This window comes from Delphinus delphis, chromosome 12 (assembly GCF_949987515.2).
Source record: "Delphinus delphis chromosome 12, mDelDel1.2, whole genome shotgun sequence".
Classification (NCBI taxonomy): domain Eukaryota; kingdom Metazoa; phylum Chordata; class Mammalia; order Artiodactyla; family Delphinidae; genus Delphinus; species Delphinus delphis.
Window position 1 is genome coordinate 55,871,865 of NC_082694.2, and position 23,909 is coordinate 55,895,773.

The following is a 23,909-nucleotide window of genomic DNA, read 5'->3' on the forward strand; positions in this document are numbered from 1 at the left end:
TGTCCCTCCTACGATAGCCCAGGGACAGAAAGAATGCTCAGTTTGTATTTATTACTTTATGCAATAAAACACATTTTCAACAGTACCGAAAGGTTGCAAACTGTTTCCAAAAAAGCCATTAAAACCAGTGTTTAATTTGTAAGCTCTCTACTCATGCTAACACCTCCCACACACATTGTTCTTCTTTTGAGTAATCTCTCAAGACCGATACTTTGAATACCTGAAAAAATTGGATTTGTCCCTGCCCCTATATCCATACCCACCCTCAACGTTTCAGTACTACATTTAGCTATAATAGCTTTGTTTGTTTTTAACTTATCCTATACTGTACTTCTGTTTCCAAGGAATGATCCAGGCGCTGAAAAACACTACATTTCTCAACACTAAAAAGACCATTGCTTGTGTACCTCTGTAGCTGGGCTGGGAGGTAACTTCTCCTCTTCCGACTGGGTGGGCATTTTTAGGCCTCCGTATTTTTTCCAATAGAGCCAACAGGTTGCACATAACCTACACTGCATATTAGGTGGGCCCCAAGAATACCACTGATGAGACTGTGTAGCTAAAGACGGAGGAAAAATAAGAAAAAACAAAGAATGCGACATAACTTGTAATATCAATACACATATGGTCAAATATTTAAAAAATATTCCAAAGCCATCTTTAGTTTACAATGTTATTTTTCTTCTTCCAGTTTACCCGACAAACAGGAAAGTCTAATACATGTATGTATTTTTCAAGTGAGAATTCATTAAACCATTTATTTCTATAGATATCAAGTGCCTGTGGCCCTTACTAAGAGGGGCCATTAGGTGAAGAGTCCTATATTATACATTGTGCTGCTGAAGGAGTTTTTGTTGGTTCATTAAAAACATTTTGTACAATATGAAATATTAAAAATATTGTGTAAATTTCTGGAAATAAGTTATCAGAAAGGTATTATTAAACTAAATCCAGGTTTTCAAACCTGTGGTTCAGAAACTACCTCAGGGTTTAAAGTGCTTAGAGGGACCCCTCAGATAAAGGTAGAAAGAAGTCTGACAGAAACAGGTATCTGTTTTCCATTCCTTTATTTTAATCAACAGAAAATAATTATTTTACTCTTTCTCTCTTTAAAAACAGAATCCTTTTCCAGACTGTAAGTCCCTGTCAACTGAGCATGCGTAGCCAAGAGCACGGCATGCTTAAGACCTGAGAGCTCGACTGATTCATTCCTGAGCTAAACACTACACACCTGTGTTGTTTTGCTCTGAAGTTTAAAATACTGCCATATAACATTTAAAGTATTCCCACAAGGGATCTGAAGTTTAAGACAGAAAACACTGATGATGAACACTAAGTTAGTAAGGTACATAAAATTATGATTCTGTAAGTTTGCCTAGGAATATCCTTCCCTTGATCTGTAAGTTACCCTTATCAGGTCAAAACGTTCCAACAGCACATCAGGGTGTCAACTAACACTTCATAAACCAATGTCAGAAAGAGAAGATACAGTGATCATTACAGTCAAACTCTCTCTTAGTTTATTGAAAATGATACTGTGAACCCATCATGTATTATTTTGGGAGGACTCCTTGCAAATAGCAGCCTAAAAACCTTTCCTCTTGTAATTTAAAAACAAATAGTAAAATAAGTTGATTTTCTTTAAAACACAAATTTTAAGAATCCTAAACATTGGGCATGGGCCTATTTTGGATTCTGAACATAAAATTTCACTCATATTTAAATATTTATTTTCACCCAAATTAATCATGACATGTCATTTTAGTATGTCAACAAATGCCTTTCTCTTTATATAATTAACTCAAATTCAATGAAAGTGACAAATAGAAAACACCAAATTCTATCTTTCTATAAAGATAAAACTTATATGTATATTATAGTAAGATACATTTTATAATAGATTATTTAATATATGGACCTAAAATTAAAATTGCTTATTTGTCACACACACATAAAAATGGTGAAATAATTATTTAAAGGGATATGTGAGACTACATATAACATGAAAGGGGTTTGTAAGGCAAAAATAAGACACATTAAGCCACTACCACTTGTCTGCAGGATTCTTCTTATTTTCATTTAAATATAAATGAAGTTCAAAATCTAATTGCCAACTCAAAAACAGTTACGCAATCCATGTAAAATTTTGACCAAAAGAATCTAATTTTCAGGCTTCCCTGGCGGCACAGTGGTTAAGAATCCGCCTGCCAATGCAGGGGACACGGATTCGAGCCCTGGTCCGGGAAGATCCCACATGCCGCAGAGCAACTAAGCCCCATGCGCCACAACTACTGAGCTTATTAGCACACAGCTTAGCACACACTGCTCAACAAACCCAGGACACCACAGAAGCAAATCAAAGGAAACCCAATACCTAAACTCAGTGTCCAGGTGGAAGGTAAGGATGGGCACCTGTCCACTCTGAGGCTACATTATTCTGCCCTCTGCGCAGTGCTGACCTCTCGCACCTCCTGCCCGGCAATGCCAGCACAATTCCCTGCCCTTCACCCACAACAGGCATCAGAGGAGCTGGGGAAGCCCTACTGGAGAAAACTTACCATAGCAGCTCTCACAGGCTCGCCCTAGGAGAGGGTTCTGCGGCTGGAATGCGGATCCCACGGCTCCATTCACAGCACCAGGTTTGCCATTGCTGGTGGATATTTGGTTGGGATTTGGTTTGCTGCTTTCAATGAAATATAAAGTGAAGTGATAAAAATGACTTGCATAACAAGGTAAAAGGCTCTACATTTCGTTATTGATTTACCTTAACTACACATAAATAAACATTTGAATGTTTGGTGAAGAAGAAATAAACTGGTAAAAGTAAGGTGTTAAAATGAACCCAAACCACTTATCTTTACAAACCAACATCATGTAAAAACTAATCTCTTGGGCTTCCCTGGTGGCGCAGTGTTTGAGAGTCCGCCTGCTGATGCAGGGGACACGGGTTCGTGCCCGGGTTTCGGGAAGATCCCACATGCCGCGGAGCGGCTGGGCCTGTGAGCCATGGCCGCTGAGCCTGCGCGTCTGGAGCCTGTGCTCCGCAACGGGAGAGGCCACAGCAGTGAGAGGCCCGCGTACCAGGAAAAAAAAAAAAACAATCTCTTAAGCCTGACACTCACAAAATAAATACACCGTATCTCTTCTCCACCCAAACACAATTTCCTTAGGACACCCTCTGATAAATTTGAAAGATACAACTTATTAAACTTTATCACCTATCATAAATTCTCCTGAGAATATAATTTTTGGATTAAATAATTGAGCCAAGGGTAGTGTGCTGTGTTTAGAGAAAACCACTGTCCCATTCCTGCTGCTGGTGTGATAGCTGCTGACTCCACGCATTGGCTCTCAAGGGAACTGCACGAAAGCCACATGCCCAACAGAGACACTGTGGATATCAGCAAGGCATATCTCGAGAGGTAAAAGTTAGCATTTCAGGAGATTGTGACCACCCGTGATTTCTATCATGTTTGAATATTTATTACGAAGATTAAGTAGCACTTGAAATTAGAAAAACCAATAAATGTATTTGAGGCATTTCTTTTTAAGAGGAAAAAGTTATATCTATCAGATTTCCAGAGGCTGTAATTCCTCACAAACATGTAACCCAGATTGTCTTGGTATTTACTGAGCAAACATGGCTCACTTTTTCCCATCTGGGGTAGCCTAACTCCCCTGCTTATCAGCCATGCCTAAGAATACTGTACAGGTGTACATAGTGTGTCCTCAATACACGTATAATTCATTTAACATATATTTATTCAGTGCCCAGTAAACAAAAGTGCCAACATCAAGGAGCTTGCATTCCAGAGGAGCTTTCATGTCTATTTGCTGGGCAAAAAATAAGCAAAGTAAATTAGCAAATTATTTGTTAGTAATGAATGCTGAATGACTAAATGCAGACCATACTCTGTCTTCCTGTGGCTTGTGAAGTAATGAGAGTTCACAACTCTTAAGACACCTGGAGTTTCAGCACAGAGTAGGCTTGTGAGTTCCCTTTTTGCTGTTTCTCATTCCCACACTTACATTTACCAGTGAAAGCCTAATATGTAAACTTGGCCTGATGACAAATTAAGATTTCTTTCTGGGCTTCCCTGGTGGTGCAGTGGTTAAGAATCCACCTGCCAATGCAGGGGACACGGGTTTGATCCCTGGTCCGGGAAGATTCCACATGCCGCGGAGCAGCTAAGCCCGTGAGCCACAACTACCGAGCCTGCGCTCTAGAGCTTGCGAGCCACAACTATTGAGCCTGCGTGCCACAACTACTGAGCCCGCGTGCCACAACTACTGAAGCCCACACGCCTAGAGCCCGTGCTTCGCAACAAGAGAAGCCAACGCAATGAGAAGCCCGTGCACCACAACGAAGATTAGCCCCCACTTGCTGCAACTAGAGAAAGCCCGTGTGCAGCAACAAAGACCCAACACAGCCAAAAATGATAAAAATAAATAAATTTTTTTTAAAAATAAGATTTCTTTCTGGCACTGTTACTATAATTCTTAGTTGATGCCCCATCACCACCCCAGAAGAAATCATTTAACCTCTGTGTGCACTGAGGGCCCTATTCTATAAACAGGGCTATTATTTACACTTCAAATCTGTTCCAGCAATGTATTTTGAAGACAAATTGGTTTCAAAGACACATTTTAAACCAGACAGAACGTATTTCTCCTCTTACAGTTTTCAGTTGGAAAAGTACAAAATTAAAAGTGGTGATTCAGAATGACTAAGATTTCCAAGGGTATGTAAAAATATTTCTGATTTTTAAAATCTACTATACATAGAAAGAAGTGGTAGCCCCTTGAAGTCAAATGGCTGATAATGTCAGAAGGCTTTCTCCAAATAGGAACATTTCTGACATTTTACACAGGGCAAAATATATGTGTTAAGAGACCTAATACAAATTTACAGTTGAGCGGCCTGAAAAAAGAATGAGAGTAAACACAACTTTAGTTGTTCAACTGAATCTAGAATGTTATTTGACTGAATAAACCACTGACCTTAATTCTAATAATCACAAAAGGAAAATGAGTGTGCAAAGATGGAATATAGACAGGTGAACCAATTAAAACATGTTTTGCAAAACCAAGTACCTACAGGTTACTTCTCGGGGGACAAATGGTTAATGTCAATGTGACCATTTGAATAAAGACAAACATTTTTTTTTTAAGTTTTTAAAGCTGCATTATATGAAACTGCCCTTCCTTTATCTAATGCCCAAACCTTTCCTCCCCTCATCTATGCTCCAGATTGCAGCCCTCCTGCCCTCTTGAGAACTTTGTACACTTGATTCTCTTTCCTGGACCCTCCTCATTACCATGGAAACAGATTTCTCCATATTTAAAAAACTCCCCCATTACTCTATCCAAACTCACCCCTCAATGCCAAGAACTCTCTCGACTGCCTTTTCCAGCCAGTTTTCCTGAGAGCTGCTAATCTTCACTGTCTGCAGCCCTTAGCACTCTATTAAAGATTACCATCGACCTCCGTGTTGCTAAATTCCCTGGCTATTTTTCATTAGCATTTGACACCGTTAACCTCTTTCCCTCCTTGAAAGACACTCCTCTCTCAGGTTGTGTGATAACGCACTCACCTGGCTATCCTTTTTCAGCTATCATACTCTATCTGATATATTGAACAGATTTCCTCAAGTTTGGTCCAAGGCTCTTTTCTCTTATTACTCTAAGAAATCTCATGCACAGTTTCAAGCACAATATTATCTGCTGATGAAGCTCAAATACGGACCTCTAGCCCAGAACTGTCTCCTGAGTTTAAGACCAATATATCTGACAGCATATTCAACACCTCTTTTTGGAGAAAACAAACTCAAAATGACCCAACCTGGTTCTCTGCCGCAGCTTCTCATCATGGTGAACAGCACAGCAATCCACCTAGTTAATTGAGCTAGCCAGAAACCTGGGACTCAGCTTGACATCTCCCCTCTATCTCTCCATACAAGTCAATCACCTCTAAGTAGCATACCATTTCCAGGCCACAGCTCCAGGTCAAGCCACTATCATCTTTCTTCTCCAAGAACTTTCATAATTGGTGTTCTTACATCCACTCCCCTGCTTCCCCATACCATTTTCCAAAATGTAGCCGGTAATCTTAAAGTACGTAGAAATTTAATCATGATACTTACTTGTTTACAATCCAATTCCACTGTTTATCAGATGGCTAACTCCTGGCCCTTGCCTACCGTATTGGCCTCCCATGGCTCACCACTCTCTTCATACCAGCCACACTGCCTTTCTCTCACCTCCGTAACTCTGTTCTGCCCCTTCCCATCTCACAATCCCATTGGCCTGGAAAGCCTCCACCACCTGAATGATCCCTCCTCTACAGTTCACTCAAACTCACCTCCACAAGGAATCTTTCCTGACAGCATCACCTGAGTGTGGTCCCCAGAACAAACTGTCACACCATCTCTTCTTCATCATCAGAGTACTCAACACACTGGGTGACTAGCTGTTGGGCATCTGTCTCCCCCACAATAGAATGTAGGCTCCAGAAGACAACGTGTCTTCTTAACTGATCTACCTCTAGTAGTGAACAGAGTGCTTTGCATGTATATAGGAGACTGCCAGTCTCAAAAGAATGACAATATAAAATAATTCTTGGGGATTCTCTGGTGGTCCAGTGGTTAGGACTTTGTGCTTTCACTGCCACGGACCTGGATTTGATCCCTGGTCGGGGAGCTAAGATCCCACAAGCCATGTAGCACAGCATCCCCTCCCCCAAAGAACTTAATCTATTATTTGTTTTAAAATAATATTTCAGAGTTAATTGGGAAATTCTTCAAAGAACTCAGATTCTTATCCAACTCAACAGTACAGATTCATAACAGAATTTATTATGAATAATAAATTCATAATAAATAGAATTCATATATTCTATTTATATACATGATTTATACAACATGTTTTAAAAGTATGATTAGAAACTCTCTCTTGATCTTCAAAAGTCATTCACTTGGATCAGGGATTGGCAGAGTAAATGTTTTAAGCTTTGTGGGTATTATAATTTCTGTCGCAACCATTGAGCGCTGTCATTGTAGCACAAAAGCAGACAGAGACAATACATAAATGAATGAACATGGCTGTATTCCATAACACTTTATTTACAAAAACTGGTGGCAGGTCAGATTTGACCCACATACTGGTCTTTGACTTAGTCTTTGACTTAGATCAAGGCTTAGATCAAGACTCCAAAGTCAATGCAAAACAGAATAGCAACAATTATCTGGGTTATTTGCTGAAAACTGGCTTAATGTACTTTTCCTTTGATGTGACAGCACTGCAAAGTATAAGAAAGCTGGTATGCTTGTTTTTGAAAATCTAAGACACATGAATCACAGCAGTGTTTTCTTTGGGGAGTTGTTCTTTTATAGATTAGTCAAATAAAACATATAATTTTCTAAAATATTAGAAACCACTCTGCAGGAAGGACGTTACAGCTCTGAATAAAAATTATGGACCCTGTAAATTACATGTTATCTATCTTGAGATAAAAGATTCATAAGAAATGTAACAATTCAGTGTCTATGAGGCCTCCTGTATATAAAAATATATCAAAATTCAGTAAACAAAAGGGGAGGTATAAAACAACTGTACTGAGCTCAAAGAGTGAAAAAGCTCAAATCAGTACACAGAACGCTGTAGTAAATTTCATTTTAATCCCCAAAGAACGTAGGATAGCACTATATACATGGTGCTCAATAAATTTTCCTGAACAAATGAACTGTCAAACTCGTGACCTCAAAAAAAGATAATTCATTTAAAATGTAGCAAATGAAAAGAAAATTGGCATTCATTTTGATATGACAATGATTTCTAAACCAAAAGGACAATAATGATAGAATGCTAGGCATCTGAAACCTATTCATTATTTATCCAATGATTTACAAAGTTTGGTTCTAATTACGTCCCCTAACCCTTTCCCCAAGCAAACAATGTAAAATTCTCAACCAAATAAACGACATACCTCAAAAGGGCAACACACATTACCCAAACAAAATACATTAAACAATACAGAAGTTTCAAAAGTTGCTAGCTTTCTGAAACACATTTGCTTCAAATAATATTTTCATAGGTTAGTTTTCTAACACTTTCCCTGAAGCTTTTTATTAATTTAAATTTTTTTTTTTTTTTTTTTTTTTTGCCACGCTGTGTAGCATGTGGGATCTTAATTCCCGACTAGGGATCGAACATGCACCCCCGTGCAGTGGAGTGTTAACCACTGGACCACCAGGGAAATCCTCCCTGAAGCTTTGATGGCATGTTTCCTCTGGTCCTTTTGTTAGCTGACTTGGGGTTTCCCCCACCAGCCATTTTTCTTTCTAAAAAAGGTCATCTAAGTGGCACTAAAATGGAAAGCAAACAGTGCTTTGTAGTGGAAGAAAATAAGATACGTAAAGAAATTCAAATTTGGCTGAAAATGTTAATATTTTGTTTTGAAGAGAATTAGTACCATGGCAAATATTTTAATAGATTTCCATTACTTACTAAGTTGGGATATACACTTGTTTCAGCTTACTCTCAGCTTCTGCTGCTTTTAGACGTTTCTAATTCAAAAGATAGATAAAATATTTTACACATGATGTCGAATAATTATTACCACTTCATCTGCCTTAAAAAATTCACAAGAAAATAAAACATTAAAGTATACTTCAAAAATTGCCTTTTTAAGATGAGCTTTTCTTTCATGCACGTAAACTGCAATGGTTTGTAAGAAAAAATCACTAGATTCTGAGGTACAGAACTACAAGTATTAAAAATATTTTAGGCACAACTTTTAAAAGTAAAGCAATGAACAACTGTTTCCTATTCCTCCATGAGTAGATAAACAGGACTTATAAGTAACCATTTTTACTTTTCACAGTTTCTATTTATTTCTTTTTTGCCTTTCTCAGAGGGAAAAAAAAATACATAACCTTTGCTTTTAGAAAATTATTCAGAGATGATTAGTTTCCAAAGTCCATGAAAGAGAAGGAGACAGTAACTAATCTAAGTCCAATTAAATAAGCATGTACCCTCAAGTGTTGGGAGACATGCAGTAAACTTTAAAGCTTGGCTGAACTCATGTCGGATTTTTAGGAACCAATTAGGAGCCAAATGCAGGGAAAGGAATGGGGAAAAGATTATAAAATCACATCCAGAGAGTGATCAACACAATAATAAATGCAAATAGGGAAGGAAAATAATGTATGGTAGATACTCAAAATGAAGACAAATCAGAATATAAGACAACCCTCCATTTGCTCAATGAGAAGAAAACAAAAACATTTAAGGAGACAACTTAAAACTTTTAAAGAAGGAGTCCAGATTTTGGGAAATAATTTTTATCCAAATACTTTCAACCATCCTTGATGCCATCATCACCACCATCTATCTTTAGGGACTCTTTTCACTTTGAATAACACAGGTTTTCCAGAGCACATGGTCTTCATGCTACCTAAGTTGTCTGAAGTAAGTATTTGGGGTGGTGGTGGGGTGGTGGTGGGGGAACAACTTTATTAGGAAAGCCAACAGGCGAGAAGATGGCAGACTAATGTCCTAAAGAACCATCTTGCCTGGATTTGGATGCTAGTTTGAAATGAGCACTTTCTGAATTATATATGATGTGATGCTGGGAATTTTTCAACAAGCCATGGGTATTTATTCACTATTCACAACCTCAACAACTCACTATGGTAATTTTTAAAGTGATCTTTAAATTGTATTTTTACAGCATCTAACACTTGCCACTGGGTGATCATATACTTAGGAAAAATAATGTCTGTGTTAAATATACTTGCCCCTTTACCAGTTCTGACATGTTAACTAGAAGAATATAATATACTGACTGAGGTCACTTGAGGAAAATGTACCTTTCCCCCAAAAGTAGTATTACTCAAAACAGGTAACTGATTACCTCAATTTGGGACATTTGGGGAGAATTTACAAAATAAGTGATTCCCTGCTTTTAGAGATAATTTTGGAAAAAAAAGTTGCGTGCTTTTGTACGAAGTATCAAACTAGTAAAGACTAACTACTACAGTTAAGGTCAAAGACCTTTGCGGGGTATACCCTATACTGTGGGGTATAACCACAAAAATGTCTAGGAGGGTTCAGAAGATCTTTTACATAGTTTAAGTCATTCCTGTCAACTATACTCACAAAGAGATGAAGCACCAGGCACCTACAAGGAAAATAATACCTCTCTATTGGTATCTTTCCCTGTTGTCTGTCCAAAATATTTATCATAATGGAATCTGAAGTAAAGAAAATATCGAGACTAAAATCTTAAAATAATATGTTAAAGATATGAAATCATGTACTTTAAAATGGTCTAGAAAAGATAAAGCAAACAAAACAAATTTAAAACTAAGCATATTGCTAAGAAATATTAATGTATAAATAGAAAGTTCATTTTAATGCAATTGTATTGGTAGCAATATGAAAAAATTACCTGCTGCACATATCTGTCAGTAGTTTTCCACATGTAATAATATTCAATGATGCTAGTCAATGATTTCCAAGGGAGCTGAAAAAAAATTTAACATGATAATGAAAACAAGCTACCGCAGAAACTCTTTTCCTTTAAAACCACTTCTTAAAAATAAGGAGGTAATAATCCACATGGAAGATGCATTCTAGAAGAAATGTTTGAAAAACTGAAATTAATTCTGAGCAAAAGGGTCCCCAAACAAGTTCTATTCAGCTAGAGATGCACATTCCATTTCTCAACTTCCATTCTGTTAAAAATTATAAACCTTACGACTGAAAATATTTCATGACTTACTCAGTTTTTCTCAGGCTATAGGTGGGGTGGAAGTACAATTTTTAGAAATGATATTTTAAAGAATCTGGACTGAGTTCTTCAACTTCCAAAGATGCCACCTACAACTGGGGGTCATTGGTCTCTGGTATAATATTTCTCATCCTTTCCAAACTGCTCTATTCTGATCTATTTTGTTGTAAATAAAATGAAAACCTAAATCTCTGAAAAAGAACATAGCCAAGTGTGGCACATATTAGAAAAATAGGAAGCTTGTCTGCTATGTTCCATAATTATTCAAAATGGCCAAATGAGCCTTTACTTATGAGACCCACGATGAAAGAATGTATTTAATATGTCCCTCTGTAAAGGGAGATCTGTTAGTCTTCCAAGATGCAAATCAGGGCAGATCAAACAAAATGACTGATAACATTCGAGTTTTAGCTGTCGTGGCAGATTTTACTGATAGATGACTCAGCACCCTCTGACTCCCAGCTTGCCCTAATGCACCACTGGGTTTAGAGTTAAAATAGTTCTTCCCAGACCCCAGTGCAGCTAAGGGTCTGTTTATGACCCACATGTACAACAACCATGCAATTCCTGTCATCTTCACGTTTAACTCACCTGTTTGGTCTGAAGAGAAAAATAAATGAGTTTAGAAAAAGGACGTTATTTTAAAACTTAACTGGGTGGCAACTTCAACAAATGTGATCTCCTTACAGGAACAGATCGGCACAGCTGGCATTTGGATTGCAGTTAAAGCAAACATAATTTTCTCCCATTTAACAAGCAATCTAATGGAGCTGAAAGTGTCTGAGGGATGGCGTTAAGGAGCCAACTACAGCAACACCTCACAGGACAGCTGAGGCATAGTCTCCCAGGGTTTTAAGCAAGCCAAAACCTCTTATCCCCTTAATTATTCTTCTTCTGGGAAATAGGCCCGGGCATGCAATTTACCTGGAAGCCTGAGAAAAGAAAACCAAGTGACCCTGTAACCTGAGCTTCCTCACGAGCCAGAGTTTATCCAAGCCATAAAGTCCTAATCAGCTGGACTCGGCACCAGCACACTCTCATCCAGGAGCAGTGTAGGTCACACTCCTGAGGTAGTATCCTTTCTCCCTCAGCCCTCACTCAGCTTTCATGGGAGTTCCAACCCGTCAACTGAAGAGGAAAAAATCCGAATGTGGCAGATGGCTCCGCATGATGTAGGGGCACCGACTGGAATTATACTGCTGCAGCATTTCAGCCCCAGGCCGGAGTGACTGTGAAGCCCAGTGAAGAAGGGAGATCCTTTTGGAGGGCAGAACGTTAGAGTGGACATCTGGTTTTCTACTTTGAGTTGCAAGAGAGATGGCCAGAGGTACTAATCCATACCCATCCATGGACAATGGTTATTTACTTGTCACAATGATCAGGGACTTGAAAGGAATGAGATTAGAGGACTGGTAACAATGATGCTTATAAAAGAGGTTTGTGGGTCAGACATCTGAGGGTGGGCCTGGCTGTGAGGATATTTGAGCCCCCATGGTCACAAAGGCTCCTCTGCAAAGGAGGTTTTTCACTCGTCTGCTGGATAAGATGATCCCTATGGCTATAAGCCAGTCTCTTTCCCTAGCCATCCAATGACTGCTCAAAGGACACGTAAACAAAATGGACACACCTGTGGATGCCACCACAGGGATGTCCTCTCACCCATTCTGATCTGATTACTCCAACTGTCTAATCTGCAAGGAACAGAGTACACTGGGCCTCCAACATGGAACCATTCCTGGTAACATGTCAGTTAGATTAGACTCTCAGCAGTTACCTGTTTTCATTGAATGGACAATTATTCTAGATATGATTTGCCTTTTCTGTGCTATTGACTAGCAATAGCACACACAGACTTATGAATGACTTACTCCCACAAAACACTTCTTGTAACCCAGGGCCCACAACCTGCAAGAATGAAGGTTTGGGTCACCCCACCAGACTAAGAACTCTGGTCATCTAAGATACGGAGGGGAGAACAGTGTGTGTGTGTGTGTGTGTGTGTGGGTGTGTGTGTGTGTGTGTGTGTGTGTGTGTGTGTGTGTGCTGTTCTATCCTGAATGACAATGAAGGCATCAGGAAGAACGGAAGACTAACGAAGCTATCTGTGTTTTCTTCCTTGCTCAGTGTAATTATTTTCCTTCTGCACCCAATTCCCTTTCTATTTTTTATATAAGGTCTGTTGGTGGTGGTGTTTTTACCTTTATAATTTAATGCAGAAGTTACAAGCTATAAAGACAGGGTTGTGGCTAAAACCAGAAGAGGAATAAACAGCAACCAGAGATGGATGCTGTGACGTTAAATTTAAGCCTCCCCATTTAAGGAAATAGTACCATATTTTCTAATGATTCAGGGATAATTACTATTGTTTTAAAGTTGATGTCTGGAAAGGAAGCATGTAGAGACGGCAAGGATGGATGTTAAGTAGTCAAAGAAGTGGGTGGTGGCATAAACTGTACACCCATTTCCAACCTACTTCCAGCTTACCTTCCTTGAAGCTCTAAATACATTTTCCCCAGATACTCTTGAACAAGGATGCAGACATACAGGCCAGGTTTAGCCAAGCTGACAAATGTGAATGACATTTAGGTACAGGAGTTAGCAACATCAGAATAAGGCTGCACGCAGGGAGACTGGATAGTTCGGCAAGAACAATGGCTGCGATACCACGTTCTTCTGGGGCATGTGTGTTGACTTTTCTGCCATCCATGTTTGACATCATGGATTCCAAGCAGCAGAGGGCATGGGTCTTTCCACTGTTTCTGGAAGTGCAGCATCCAAACCTGGTTCTCTAGTCTTCCCAGAGATTTTACGAGAACCTAATATCCTATATGCCTTTCGGTTTAAATTATAGTGAAATCTGTACTTACCAACTAAGAACCCTGACTAATATAACCAAAGTATCTATCCTTTATTCTAAACTAGATGAGGTTGAGTTTCTCTCACTTATAATCAAAAGTACTCTAATACAAAAATTGGTAAAAAGTGAAGCGTTCTAAGAATAGACCCTAGATACGTGGCACTTACTGACAGAGTCAAGGTAGAACAGAATCATGCAAGATTGCTGAGTAGAGGTAGCAGATGCTGTAGTGGGGCTCCTGCTAGAGCACTGCCATTGTGGGGTTAGATACCGCTCTTGGCTTCACAAGTCCTGTCTGTGAAGCATCGAAACGTGGATCCCTGGCTAACGTCTGTTAGCCTTCTGACAGCCTTTAATAAATTTCTGTCTCCTCATAATAGCTCACTCAAATGGATTCTGTCGTCTCTAATTATGACTTGCTCAGTATCCTTTCCAACTTCCCTCTAGTTCACTTGCTTATGCTACAAAGGCTAGAAATCCAACGTTATATTTCCAAGACCCCCTTGGATTTATCTCTGCCAATCAGATGTATGTGTATAAGACAAATTCAGAAGTGAATTAAGCAGGCATAGAGTGGATGGTGCACAAGGGATCCATTTTGCTGCAGCAGAAGTAGGAGGCACAAAATTGTTCTAGAGCCAATGACGCTGCTAGAGGTTTCCTGATCTCAAGATCACGGCTAAAGTAGTGTGATCCTGGCCCAGAAGTTAACCCAGCAGCTTCTCAATTTCCATATGCGGCAGAGGTTAAGAGCTCACTTGTGGAACCATTTCTGTGGGACTATTCTGAGGTCCAGCTTGAGCCTACTTCTCCAACCCTATCAATGATTTTAAGCATCTAATTTCTAAAGTTAAATCCCATTCTGTTTAAAACAGCTCCAATATTTTTGTCATCTGCAACTGAAGTCTAAATGATACAACAGCCAGGAAATGCCCTTTGCTAAAAGAGTTTCTATGGCAAAGGACTCACTCCACTGTATGAAGAGGGAAGGACTTTGCTGTTTTGCACTTCGAATTTTTCAGGTTCCTCTGCATATTTCAGGTTCTGTTTAGGATGTAGAAATCCACAAGAGAATGTCATCCCCACTCCAAAGATGAGGAAAGAAACAGATAATTTATAAAACCACACCAACTCTTTAGTCCATCAGAGAGCTAAGATTACAAGACAATCAACTGAACTAAATTCCCAAGTCACTCCAAGGACAGACAGGACTCTAAGTATTTTTACTTTGGCAGAGCATAAAAGAAACAGGTGATGAACAACAAAAAAGTTACCAGATTATTAAAGGTCAACAGTGGGCTAGGACAACTGTTTAGCATCTGTGGAAGCTCTAGACACAAGCGGAATCCAAACACATTTGCCAGAGATCTCTATCAGGTGTCCATCAGAAAGAACTGAGCCAGTGGAGGAGACCTGAGAAATCCATAGGTGGGGGTGGAAATTTGAATGTACACAAAGAAATGAAGAGGGGCAGAAATGGTAAATTTTTAAAAAATAAGTAACAATAAGTAAATAAACATGGGGGGATTAAACTTTTTAAAAGATCACTGATTGCCTAAAGCAAGAAACATTAATAATGCACTGTGGGGCTTAGAACATGTACAGAAATAAAATGTATGACGACAAAAGCACAAGAATGGGAAGGAAGAACTAGAAGTGTACTGTTTCATGGTTCTTATAATCTATGTGATCTAAGCAGAATTTGATTGAAGGTAAACTGTGGTACATTAAAGATATATATTGTAAACCACTAAACAAAAGTTTAGTTAGTAAGCCACCAGGAGAGATGAAATGAGCATCATAAAAAATTAATCAAGAAAGGGGGTGAGGGGCTTCCCTGGTGGTGCACTGGTTGAGAGTCTGCCTGCCGATGCAGGTGACACGGGTGCGTGCCCTGGTCCGGGAAGATCCCACATACCGCGGAGCGGCTGGGCCTGTGAGCCATGGCCGCTGAGCCTGCGCGTCCGGAGCCTGTGCTCCGCAACGGGAGAGGCCACAACAGTGAGAGGCCCGCGTACCGCCAAAAAAAAAAAAAGGAAAAAAAAAGAAAGGGGGAAGAGGGGCTTCCCTGGTGATGCAGTGGTTAAGAATCCACCTGCCAAGGCAGGGGACACAAGTTTGAGCCCTGGTCCGGGAAGATCCCACATGCCGCGGAGCAACTAAGCCCGTGTGCCACAACTACTGAGCCTGCGCTCTAGAGCCTGCAAGCCACAACTACTGAGCCTGCCTGCCACAACTACTGAGTCCGCGTGCCACAACTACTGAAGCCCGTATACCTAGAGCCCATGCTCCGCAACGAGAAGCCACCGCAATGAGAAGCCCGCGCACCACAACAAAGCGTAGCCCCTGTGCAGCAATGAAGACGCAACGCAGCCAAAAAAATTAAATAAATAAATTTTTTTAAAAAGTGTGGGGGGAGGAATAAAGGACAATGGGACAAATGGAAAACTCAGGGTAAAATGATGGATTTAAACTGATAATTATATTATTAATAATTATATTAAAGGCAAGTGGTCTAAACACTCTAAGTAAAAGGCAGAGATTGTTAGATTGGTTGGGGGTGAAAAGAAAATTCAACTGTATTCTGTTTACAAAAAGCCCACTTTGGAAATAAATAAAAGTAAAAGGATGGAAACAAAATATATCATGTAAACAATAAATGCGGAGTAGTTATATTAATAGGAGAAAAATTAGACTTTGTCACAAGGTATATTACCCATGGATAAAGAAGCATGATGTGAAGATAAAAAGGTCGAATCATCACAAGAATATAACAATCCTAAATATGTACGTGTCCACCAACAGAGATTCAATATATTTAAAGCAAAAACCTAATACAATTGAAAAGAAAAATAGAAAGATCTACAATTATAAGCTAGAGACTTTTAATACTGCTCTCTCAACAAGTAACACAACAAGTGGGCAGAAAATCAGTAAGGCTCCAGAAGACTTGAACAACATTATCAATAAACTTGACCCAAGTAGCATTTATAGAATATTATACCTAACAGCAAAATATCTGTTCTTTTCAAGAGCACATGGTGCATTCACCAAACCAAACCATATACTACAGTAGAATCAATCAAGTCTTCAAAATGTAAAATTTATGTGTGTGTGTATGTGTGTGTGTATTTAACAAAGTATGTTTTCTGAACACAACAGAATTAAACCAGAATTCATAACCAAAAAATATATGGGGAAAAAACCCTACAAATATGTGGAACTTACTTCTAAATAATCCAAGGATCAAAAAGGAAACCATAAGGAAAAATCAAGGAATGAAAATGAACACACAACTTATCAACCTTGGTAAGAAGATGAAGCTAAATAAAGCAGTGCACAGAGGGCATCGACACACCCCGTTTCCTCTATCAGATGTTCAGCAGAAAGAATTGGGACAGGGCAAGAAACCTGCCCATTGGTGGTGGTGTGGGTGTGCACAACGGTGATCTGCTGCCACTGGGGACCAGGCCAGAAAACCGCTTCCCAGATCCTTCTCTTAGATCCTTCTCTCATACAAAGCAAAAGTGTCTGCCACTGGAGACGGACTAGAAACCATCCCACCCCCAAGTCCCAGGCAAAGTGCGGTGGCCAGTGGAGGGGGACAGGAAATTTGCTCACATCCAAAAAGCCCTGCTAATAAAAGGCTACACAAAGCAGAGACCGGTTGCCACAAGGGAGCTGGGGGAAGAACAGAACTGCTGTGGGAGCTCCACCGCTGAGACTCAGGCACACAAAGCCTACCAAAGTCTGGGGCAGGAACAGGACAGCTAAGAAACTCCCTGTGCCCTCACCGTGGACTTGCAACACCATACTACCACAGGGGGAAGGGCAAAATGTGGAGACAGGCTCTGCAGTGTAAGGCCTGCTAAGGATGGGACAGGAACACAAGAAAAAGACCCTTCTGCTTTTCAGGCCCTACATTAAGCATAGGTAAGTCTATGAAGTCTGTGGATGTTCAGTTCACCTCCTATTCATCCCACCAGCGAGGGAGGGACCCGCCCCTCAAGACAGTGGAAGGTGCTCAGACATACGACACATGACACTGGAGACAAACTAGATGAGACTGACAGCAGTTTATTAGTCACTTATACTCACGGTCTGGGGGAAGAGGACACTACACACCATGTAGGGCCACACAGGGGTTGTACTTGGGAATAGTGAGCCCAGTAGGGGCTGTGGAAGTGCGGCTTTGCATAACAAGAGGGTGCGGTATGCCCTGGTTCCGGAAGAAGGTTCCCACAGGAGGATGTGATTGGCTTGTGAGAATAATTCTGCCTGCTGGCAAGGGAAGTGAAACCCATTAGGTTCAAGGCTGGGTGGGGGTGTAGGTGAATTAGCCAGGCAGGAAAGGATTTTGCATCTCCGGCAAAAATGGGGAGATTCAGTTAAGCTTTGGGGGCCCTGTGAGGCTCAAAGATATAAAGGTCGTACATGAAATATTAAGCCTTCCAGTACAGTGGTACACTGAAGGTAACCAGAACAACAATGAGATCCAAACCTGGCCAACTAGAGACTATATTAATATACTAAAGGATCTAGTTGAAAAGGCAGACAGTGCACATGAATAGATGGGAAATTTATACAGAGATAAAAAGCATAAAAATAAAATATGACTGTTAGGAAAATATATCCTATTTGAAGAATTCCTTTAACAAGTTTATTGGTATACTGGACATAGCCAAGAAAAGAGTTAGTGCACTAGAAGACAGATCAATACCAATTATACAAACTAACACATAAACAACAAATCTCAGCTCTAGGAGACTCAGTGAACTACAAGTAGAATAATTATAAAGAAAAGCCTGCCAGGGCTTTTGGTTTACTACTACAGGTTCATACTGTAGTAGTAAAACAAAAGTAAAGGGAAAATCTTGAGCACAAAGAAAAAGAAACATTTACATACATAGGAACTTCTCATCAGAAACTACGTAAGTCAGATAGACAGACATCTTTAGAATACTCAAAGAGGAAAAAAATTTTTAGTGAATTCTATAAAGAATGAAATCTCTCTTCAAAGGGGACAGTAAAGTTTTTCGGACAAGGCAGAAGTCATTCTCAGTCAAAAGCTGAATTCATTGTCAGCCAAGAGTATTAACAATAAATGGTTACATGAGAAGCAAAGTTTCAAATTAATGATCTACACTCCAACCTTAAAAAAATACTAGGAAAAGATAAAAGCACAGAAGCTCAGAGCAAGCTGAAGGAAAGAAACAATAAACATAAAAGCAGAAATCAATGGAATAGAAAACAGAAAAATCAATCAAATCAAAAACTGGTTCTTGGGATCTCCCCGGTGGCGTAGTGGTTAAGAATCCGCTTGCCAACGCAGGGGACACAGGTTCGATCCCTGGTCCGGGAAGGTCTCACATGCCGTGGAGCAACTAGGCCTGTGCGCCACAACTACTGAGCATGTGTGCAACAACTACTGAAGCCCACGCGCCTAGAGCCCGCCCTCCGCAACAAGAGAAGCCCCCGCTCACCACAACTAGAGAAAGCCCACGCGTAGCAACGAAGACCCAATGCAGCCAAAAATTAATTAATTAGTTATTTTTAAAATACTGGTTCTTTGCAAAGGTCAATAAAATTGATAAACCCTTAGCCAGACTAATGAGGAAAAAAGAAAAGCTAAATTACCAGTATCAGGAATATCTGAGGGGATATCACTACAAATCCATCCCACAGAACTTAAAAGTATAATGAGATTATGAACAACTTTATGACAACAAGCTAGACAAAATGGACAGGAAGAGATACGCCAGCAAGAGGAGGACATACCAGCCTTTGTAACCCCACAAAAAATGATAATTAGATAGCTATCAACAAATGAAAATTGCCCTGGGAAGATGCAAGAGTCAAAGAAGAACCTACAGCAACACAGTGCAGCAAAAAATGGAGAATAACTGCACAGAGAGTACACAGAGAGGATCACTGAGGAGACGGACTTCAGCTGAGACATCTGGAAACTGCTAAGAACAACGAAGGGTGGAGGCTATCAGTATAAGCCACACACTGGATACCACTGCAGTCACCAGTGGCCTGCTCTGCAGAGAAGCCTGGCAGCCCTGGTCACTGAGGACCTCAGGAGCACCCCAAGACAGCTGCTGAGGAATCCCTACAGCTTGTACAGTAGAGGACTCTGTAGTGTTTGTTGGAGTGCACCTCAGCAGGCTCCTGTGCAGAAGAAACCGGCAGCTCCTGCCGCCGAGGTAATCAAGAGCCACTGCTGCTGCTGGCCTCCTAGAGAAGGAGACGCTGCTGTACTCCTTCCAGAAGATGTGCACACCCCAGACCCCAGAGCCCTGGCTGCTCGACATGCACTCACTTCACAGGCACCAGATCATATGCTTCAGTCACTCTGTGAGCACACATACTCCACTCCCGGCTCAGGGACTGACCCAAGCATGCCCACACCTCAGGCACCACTGCCACCATGAGGGCACTCCAAGCCAGACCCAGAGCCAAGAGACATCCCCTCGCCGATGACATATGCTGTGGGAGAAAGAGAGATCAGGAGGTCCCCAGCTGCCTTTGCCATTGAAGACCCCAACAGCCCTCTCTGTTGCAGCAGACACCTGCACCCTTGGCCGTTGCAATCTTTACTGACACTGACCTCGGCTGATAAAGCTGAATGTGCACTATGCCAATGGGCCTTCCCAGGAGCTAGAACCAGTGCACCCTACTTGCCTGGTACCCTTGCACCCACCTGCAGGTGAAGGTCTTTCCCCACTAAGACCAGTCTGTAATGTCTGCTCAGTCAAATGCACGGAAATTAACACGAGGTTATGAGAAACATGGAAAATTAAAGAAACATGACACCCGCAAAGGAACACAGTAATTTTCCAGGAACTGATCCCACAGAAATAGAGATCTAGGATTTCCCAAAGAATTCAGAATAATTGTTTTAACGAAGTTGAGTGAGCTACAAGAAAATGCAGATAGAAAACTCAATGAAATTAGGAAAACAATATACAAACAAAACAAGAAGTTCAACAGAGAGAAATCATTTTAGAAAACCCAAACAAATTCTAAAGCTGAAGAATACAATGAATTAAATGAAAAATACAAGGCAGATCATCAACAACAGACTTGATCAAGCAGAAAAATCTGTGAACTCAAAGACAGGTCCTTAGACATTATCCAGTCAGAGGAGGAAAGAATAAACAAAGACTGAAAAGAGTGATTCCAATTGGCAGAAAAAGAAGATCACAGCAGAAATAAATGAAGTAGAAACAAGGAAAACAACAGAAAAGATCTATAGACTAAGAGCCGGTTTTTTGAAAAGATAAACAAAATTGACAAACCACTGGCTATACTAAGAAAAAAGAGAGAAGACTGAAATAAATAAAATCAGAAGTGAAAGAAGAGACATCACAAATGATATCGCAGAAATATAAAAGGATCCTAAGAGACTGCTATGAACAATTACATGCCAACAAATTGGATAATCTAGAAAAAATGGATAAATTCCTAGAAATATATAACCTATCCAGACTGAATCATGAAGAAATAGAAAATGTGAACAGAAGACTGAATCAGTAATCAAAAACCTTCCAACAAAGAAAAGCCCAGGACAAGATGACTTCACCAAACATTTAAAGAAGAATTAATGACAATGCTTCTCCACATCCTCACCAACGTCTGTTATCTCTCATTTTTAAAAAAATAATAGCCATCCTAAGAGGTATGAGGCAATATCTCATGGTGGTTTTCCCTGATGATTAGTGATGTTGAACACCTTTCTCGTTTGTTTGTTTTGACCACACCACGCAGCATACAGGACCTTAGTTTCCTGACCAGGGATCAAACCCATGACCCCCGCAGTGGAAGCAAGGAGTCTTAACACTGGACCACCAGGGAAGTCCCTTGAACACCTTTTCATGTACCTGCTTTTCACCAATGAGGATGATGTTAGCTGTAGGCTTAGCAGAAATTAACACTGTAAATCAACTATATTTCGATAAAAATAAATAAATAAACAAACAAAACAAAGCCTAAGGATCTCAAAAAACAAACACCCAAAACTACACAAAACACAAACCCTCTGAAGCGTTAGCCTCCTGATGGTCTATCTAAGCTTTTTGACACTGGCGGCCAATACCAAGCTCCAAAATACAACAAACCTAATGTGGACTGGCTCATCAACAAGCATTCTAACCACCTTCAGAAAAACTTGATCACGCCACAGATTGACAAGAATTTTGTTAGATCATGAAGGTAACAAAAAACCATTTAACAGCATTATTGCTGTGATACTCGTTTTCACACCGTTATTTTACCTTCTATGAATGCCAGCCTCTATGTCCAAGTATATTGCACCAAGCTACTGTTCAGAGTTATTTCCTAGTCCTGTATTAAGTGCCCAGGAAGGCTGTCTAAAAGTTTCACAGCTCAGTGTATACCCGTCAATCTGCTGTTCTCTCCCGTTACCATCAGAGGTCCAGATCAAATGCCAGTTAACTCCGTGAAGACACTCCTGAGTTGACTGGCACAACTAACAGTTCCCTTCCCACCACTTCCATAATACTCGTTCTTACTACTGACAGAAGTAATTACATTATATTTTATTTGAGGGCTTATCTTTCAATCTCTTGATCTTCACTATGAATCATTCCCTAAAGTAAGGACCACATTACATTTCTGATGCATGTCTAGTGCACACTTAAGGGCCTGGTATGTTGCAGGTGCTTAATAAACATTTGCTGAATTGAGCTGAGTTCAGAATGATGATCAGGACATAAAATGAGCATGTCACACTCAGTGCAGGGAAAACTAGTTTCACTTTAGTATTTCTCATCTTCTACTCTTTTATCAGGCCTGCAGCCTTTGTTCTTTAGGGGGTTTTGTTTTTGCAGTTTCTATTTAGTGGTGTAGCTATATTAGTAGCATTGCACTGCTGTGTTATTCTGACCACCTGAAGCTAAATGCCACCAATGCATTTTAAATTCCCAGCTGCACACCCTGTAAATTGAAACCATGACATATAACAATCTGGGTGTCAGTAAAGTTTTGCCAAAAAAAATACCAGTGACACTAACAACTTTAATTATCATGTTTAGGATTTAGTACATCAACTCATATAGATAAGTAAAATTGTCCTTCAGAAATAATTTTAAAAAGATGCAACAACATAAAAGGCAGGATCCTAGCTCATATTAAATACTTCATAGGCTATAATGAGTCTATTTTCATAATTTTTAAAAAAGAATGGCTGCTGGGACTTCCCTGGTGGTCCAGTGGTTAAGAATCGGCCTTGCAATGCAGGGGATGCTGGTTTGATCCCAGGTCGGGGAATTAAGATCCTGCATGCCATGGGACAACTAAGCCGTGTGCTCTAGAGCCCACTTGCCACAACTAGAGAGCCCATGTGCCAGAACCACTGAGCCTGCATGCTCTAGAGCCCATGCGCTGCAACTACTAAGCCCGTGCGCCACCAGAGAGAAGCCTGTGCACCGCAACAGAGAGCCTGCGTGCCGCAACTAAGATCTCACATGCTGCAACTAAGATCCCATGTACCACAATTAAGACCTGAGGCAGCCAAATAAATAAATGAATAAATAAATAAATATTTTTGAAAAAAAAGAATGGCTGTTATAGATAGCTATTTATGAACTTCTCAAATAGAAATTTCCCCATTTCAAAGAGACTGTAAGGTTAATTAAAGACAGCAATTCCATAAATACAAAGACAAAGGAAGTACATAATAGTAGACAAGATTACCTAGTATTTAAAATGCAAGTAAGATCCTGCATATCATCAAGAAGAGTAAAGATCAAAAACCCATAAAGCAAATTCTTCTGCTCTGCTTGATACAGGTCGTTTCTATAATAGAGGTCTGTATCAAATTCCAGCTCAATGATTGGTAAGATAACTAGAAAAATACCGAAGTTCTAAAAGACAGCAACAAGCTTAAAAAGCAGAGATCGGGGGCTTCCCTGGTGGCACAGTGGTTGAGAGTCCGCCTGCCGATGCAGGGGACATGGGTTCGTGCCCCGGTCCGGGAAGATCCCACATGCCGCGAAACGGCTGGGCCGGAGCCTGTGCTCCGCAACGGGAGAGGCCACAACAGTGAGAGGCCCGTGTACCGCAAAAAAAAAAAAAAAAAAAGCAGAGATCAGAAATATTTAGTGCAAATGGTTAGAAAAGCTGTGCATATTTTTAACTTGGAACTCAGAGAGAGGTGAAGAGGATTAATTCATATTGCCAAAGTTTATAGCAAGAACTCAGGGCCTCCTGACCCTGGGTCTTACAATTACTGCT

At 40.2% G+C, this 23,909-nt stretch overlaps 1 protein-coding gene across 7 annotated transcripts in view; it reads right to left on the reverse strand.

Moving 5' to 3' along the window:
- MTA3 (metastasis associated 1 family member 3) overlaps positions 1 to 23,909 on the reverse strand; it is a 170,676-nt gene that overhangs the window by 44,684 nt on the left and 102,083 nt on the right. For 6 of the 7 annotated variants that reach the window (XR_009521459.1, XM_060026725.1, XM_060026728.1 and 3 more), the window contains exons 10-13: positions 10,451 to 10,525; positions 8,506 to 8,564; positions 2,559 to 2,683; positions 408 to 559 (exon numbers count right to left, since the gene is read on the reverse strand). Coding sequence is in view for 6 of the 7 variants with exons in the window: in XM_060026725.1 (XP_059882708.1) it covers positions 408 to 559; positions 2,559 to 2,683; positions 8,506 to 8,564; positions 10,451 to 10,525 (411 nt within the window). In the remaining variant the exon portion in view is untranslated. The remainder of the gene's footprint in view (positions 1 to 407; positions 560 to 2,558; positions 2,684 to 8,505; positions 8,565 to 10,450; positions 10,526 to 23,909) is intronic. The other variant, XM_060026724.2, reaches the window with a different exon arrangement.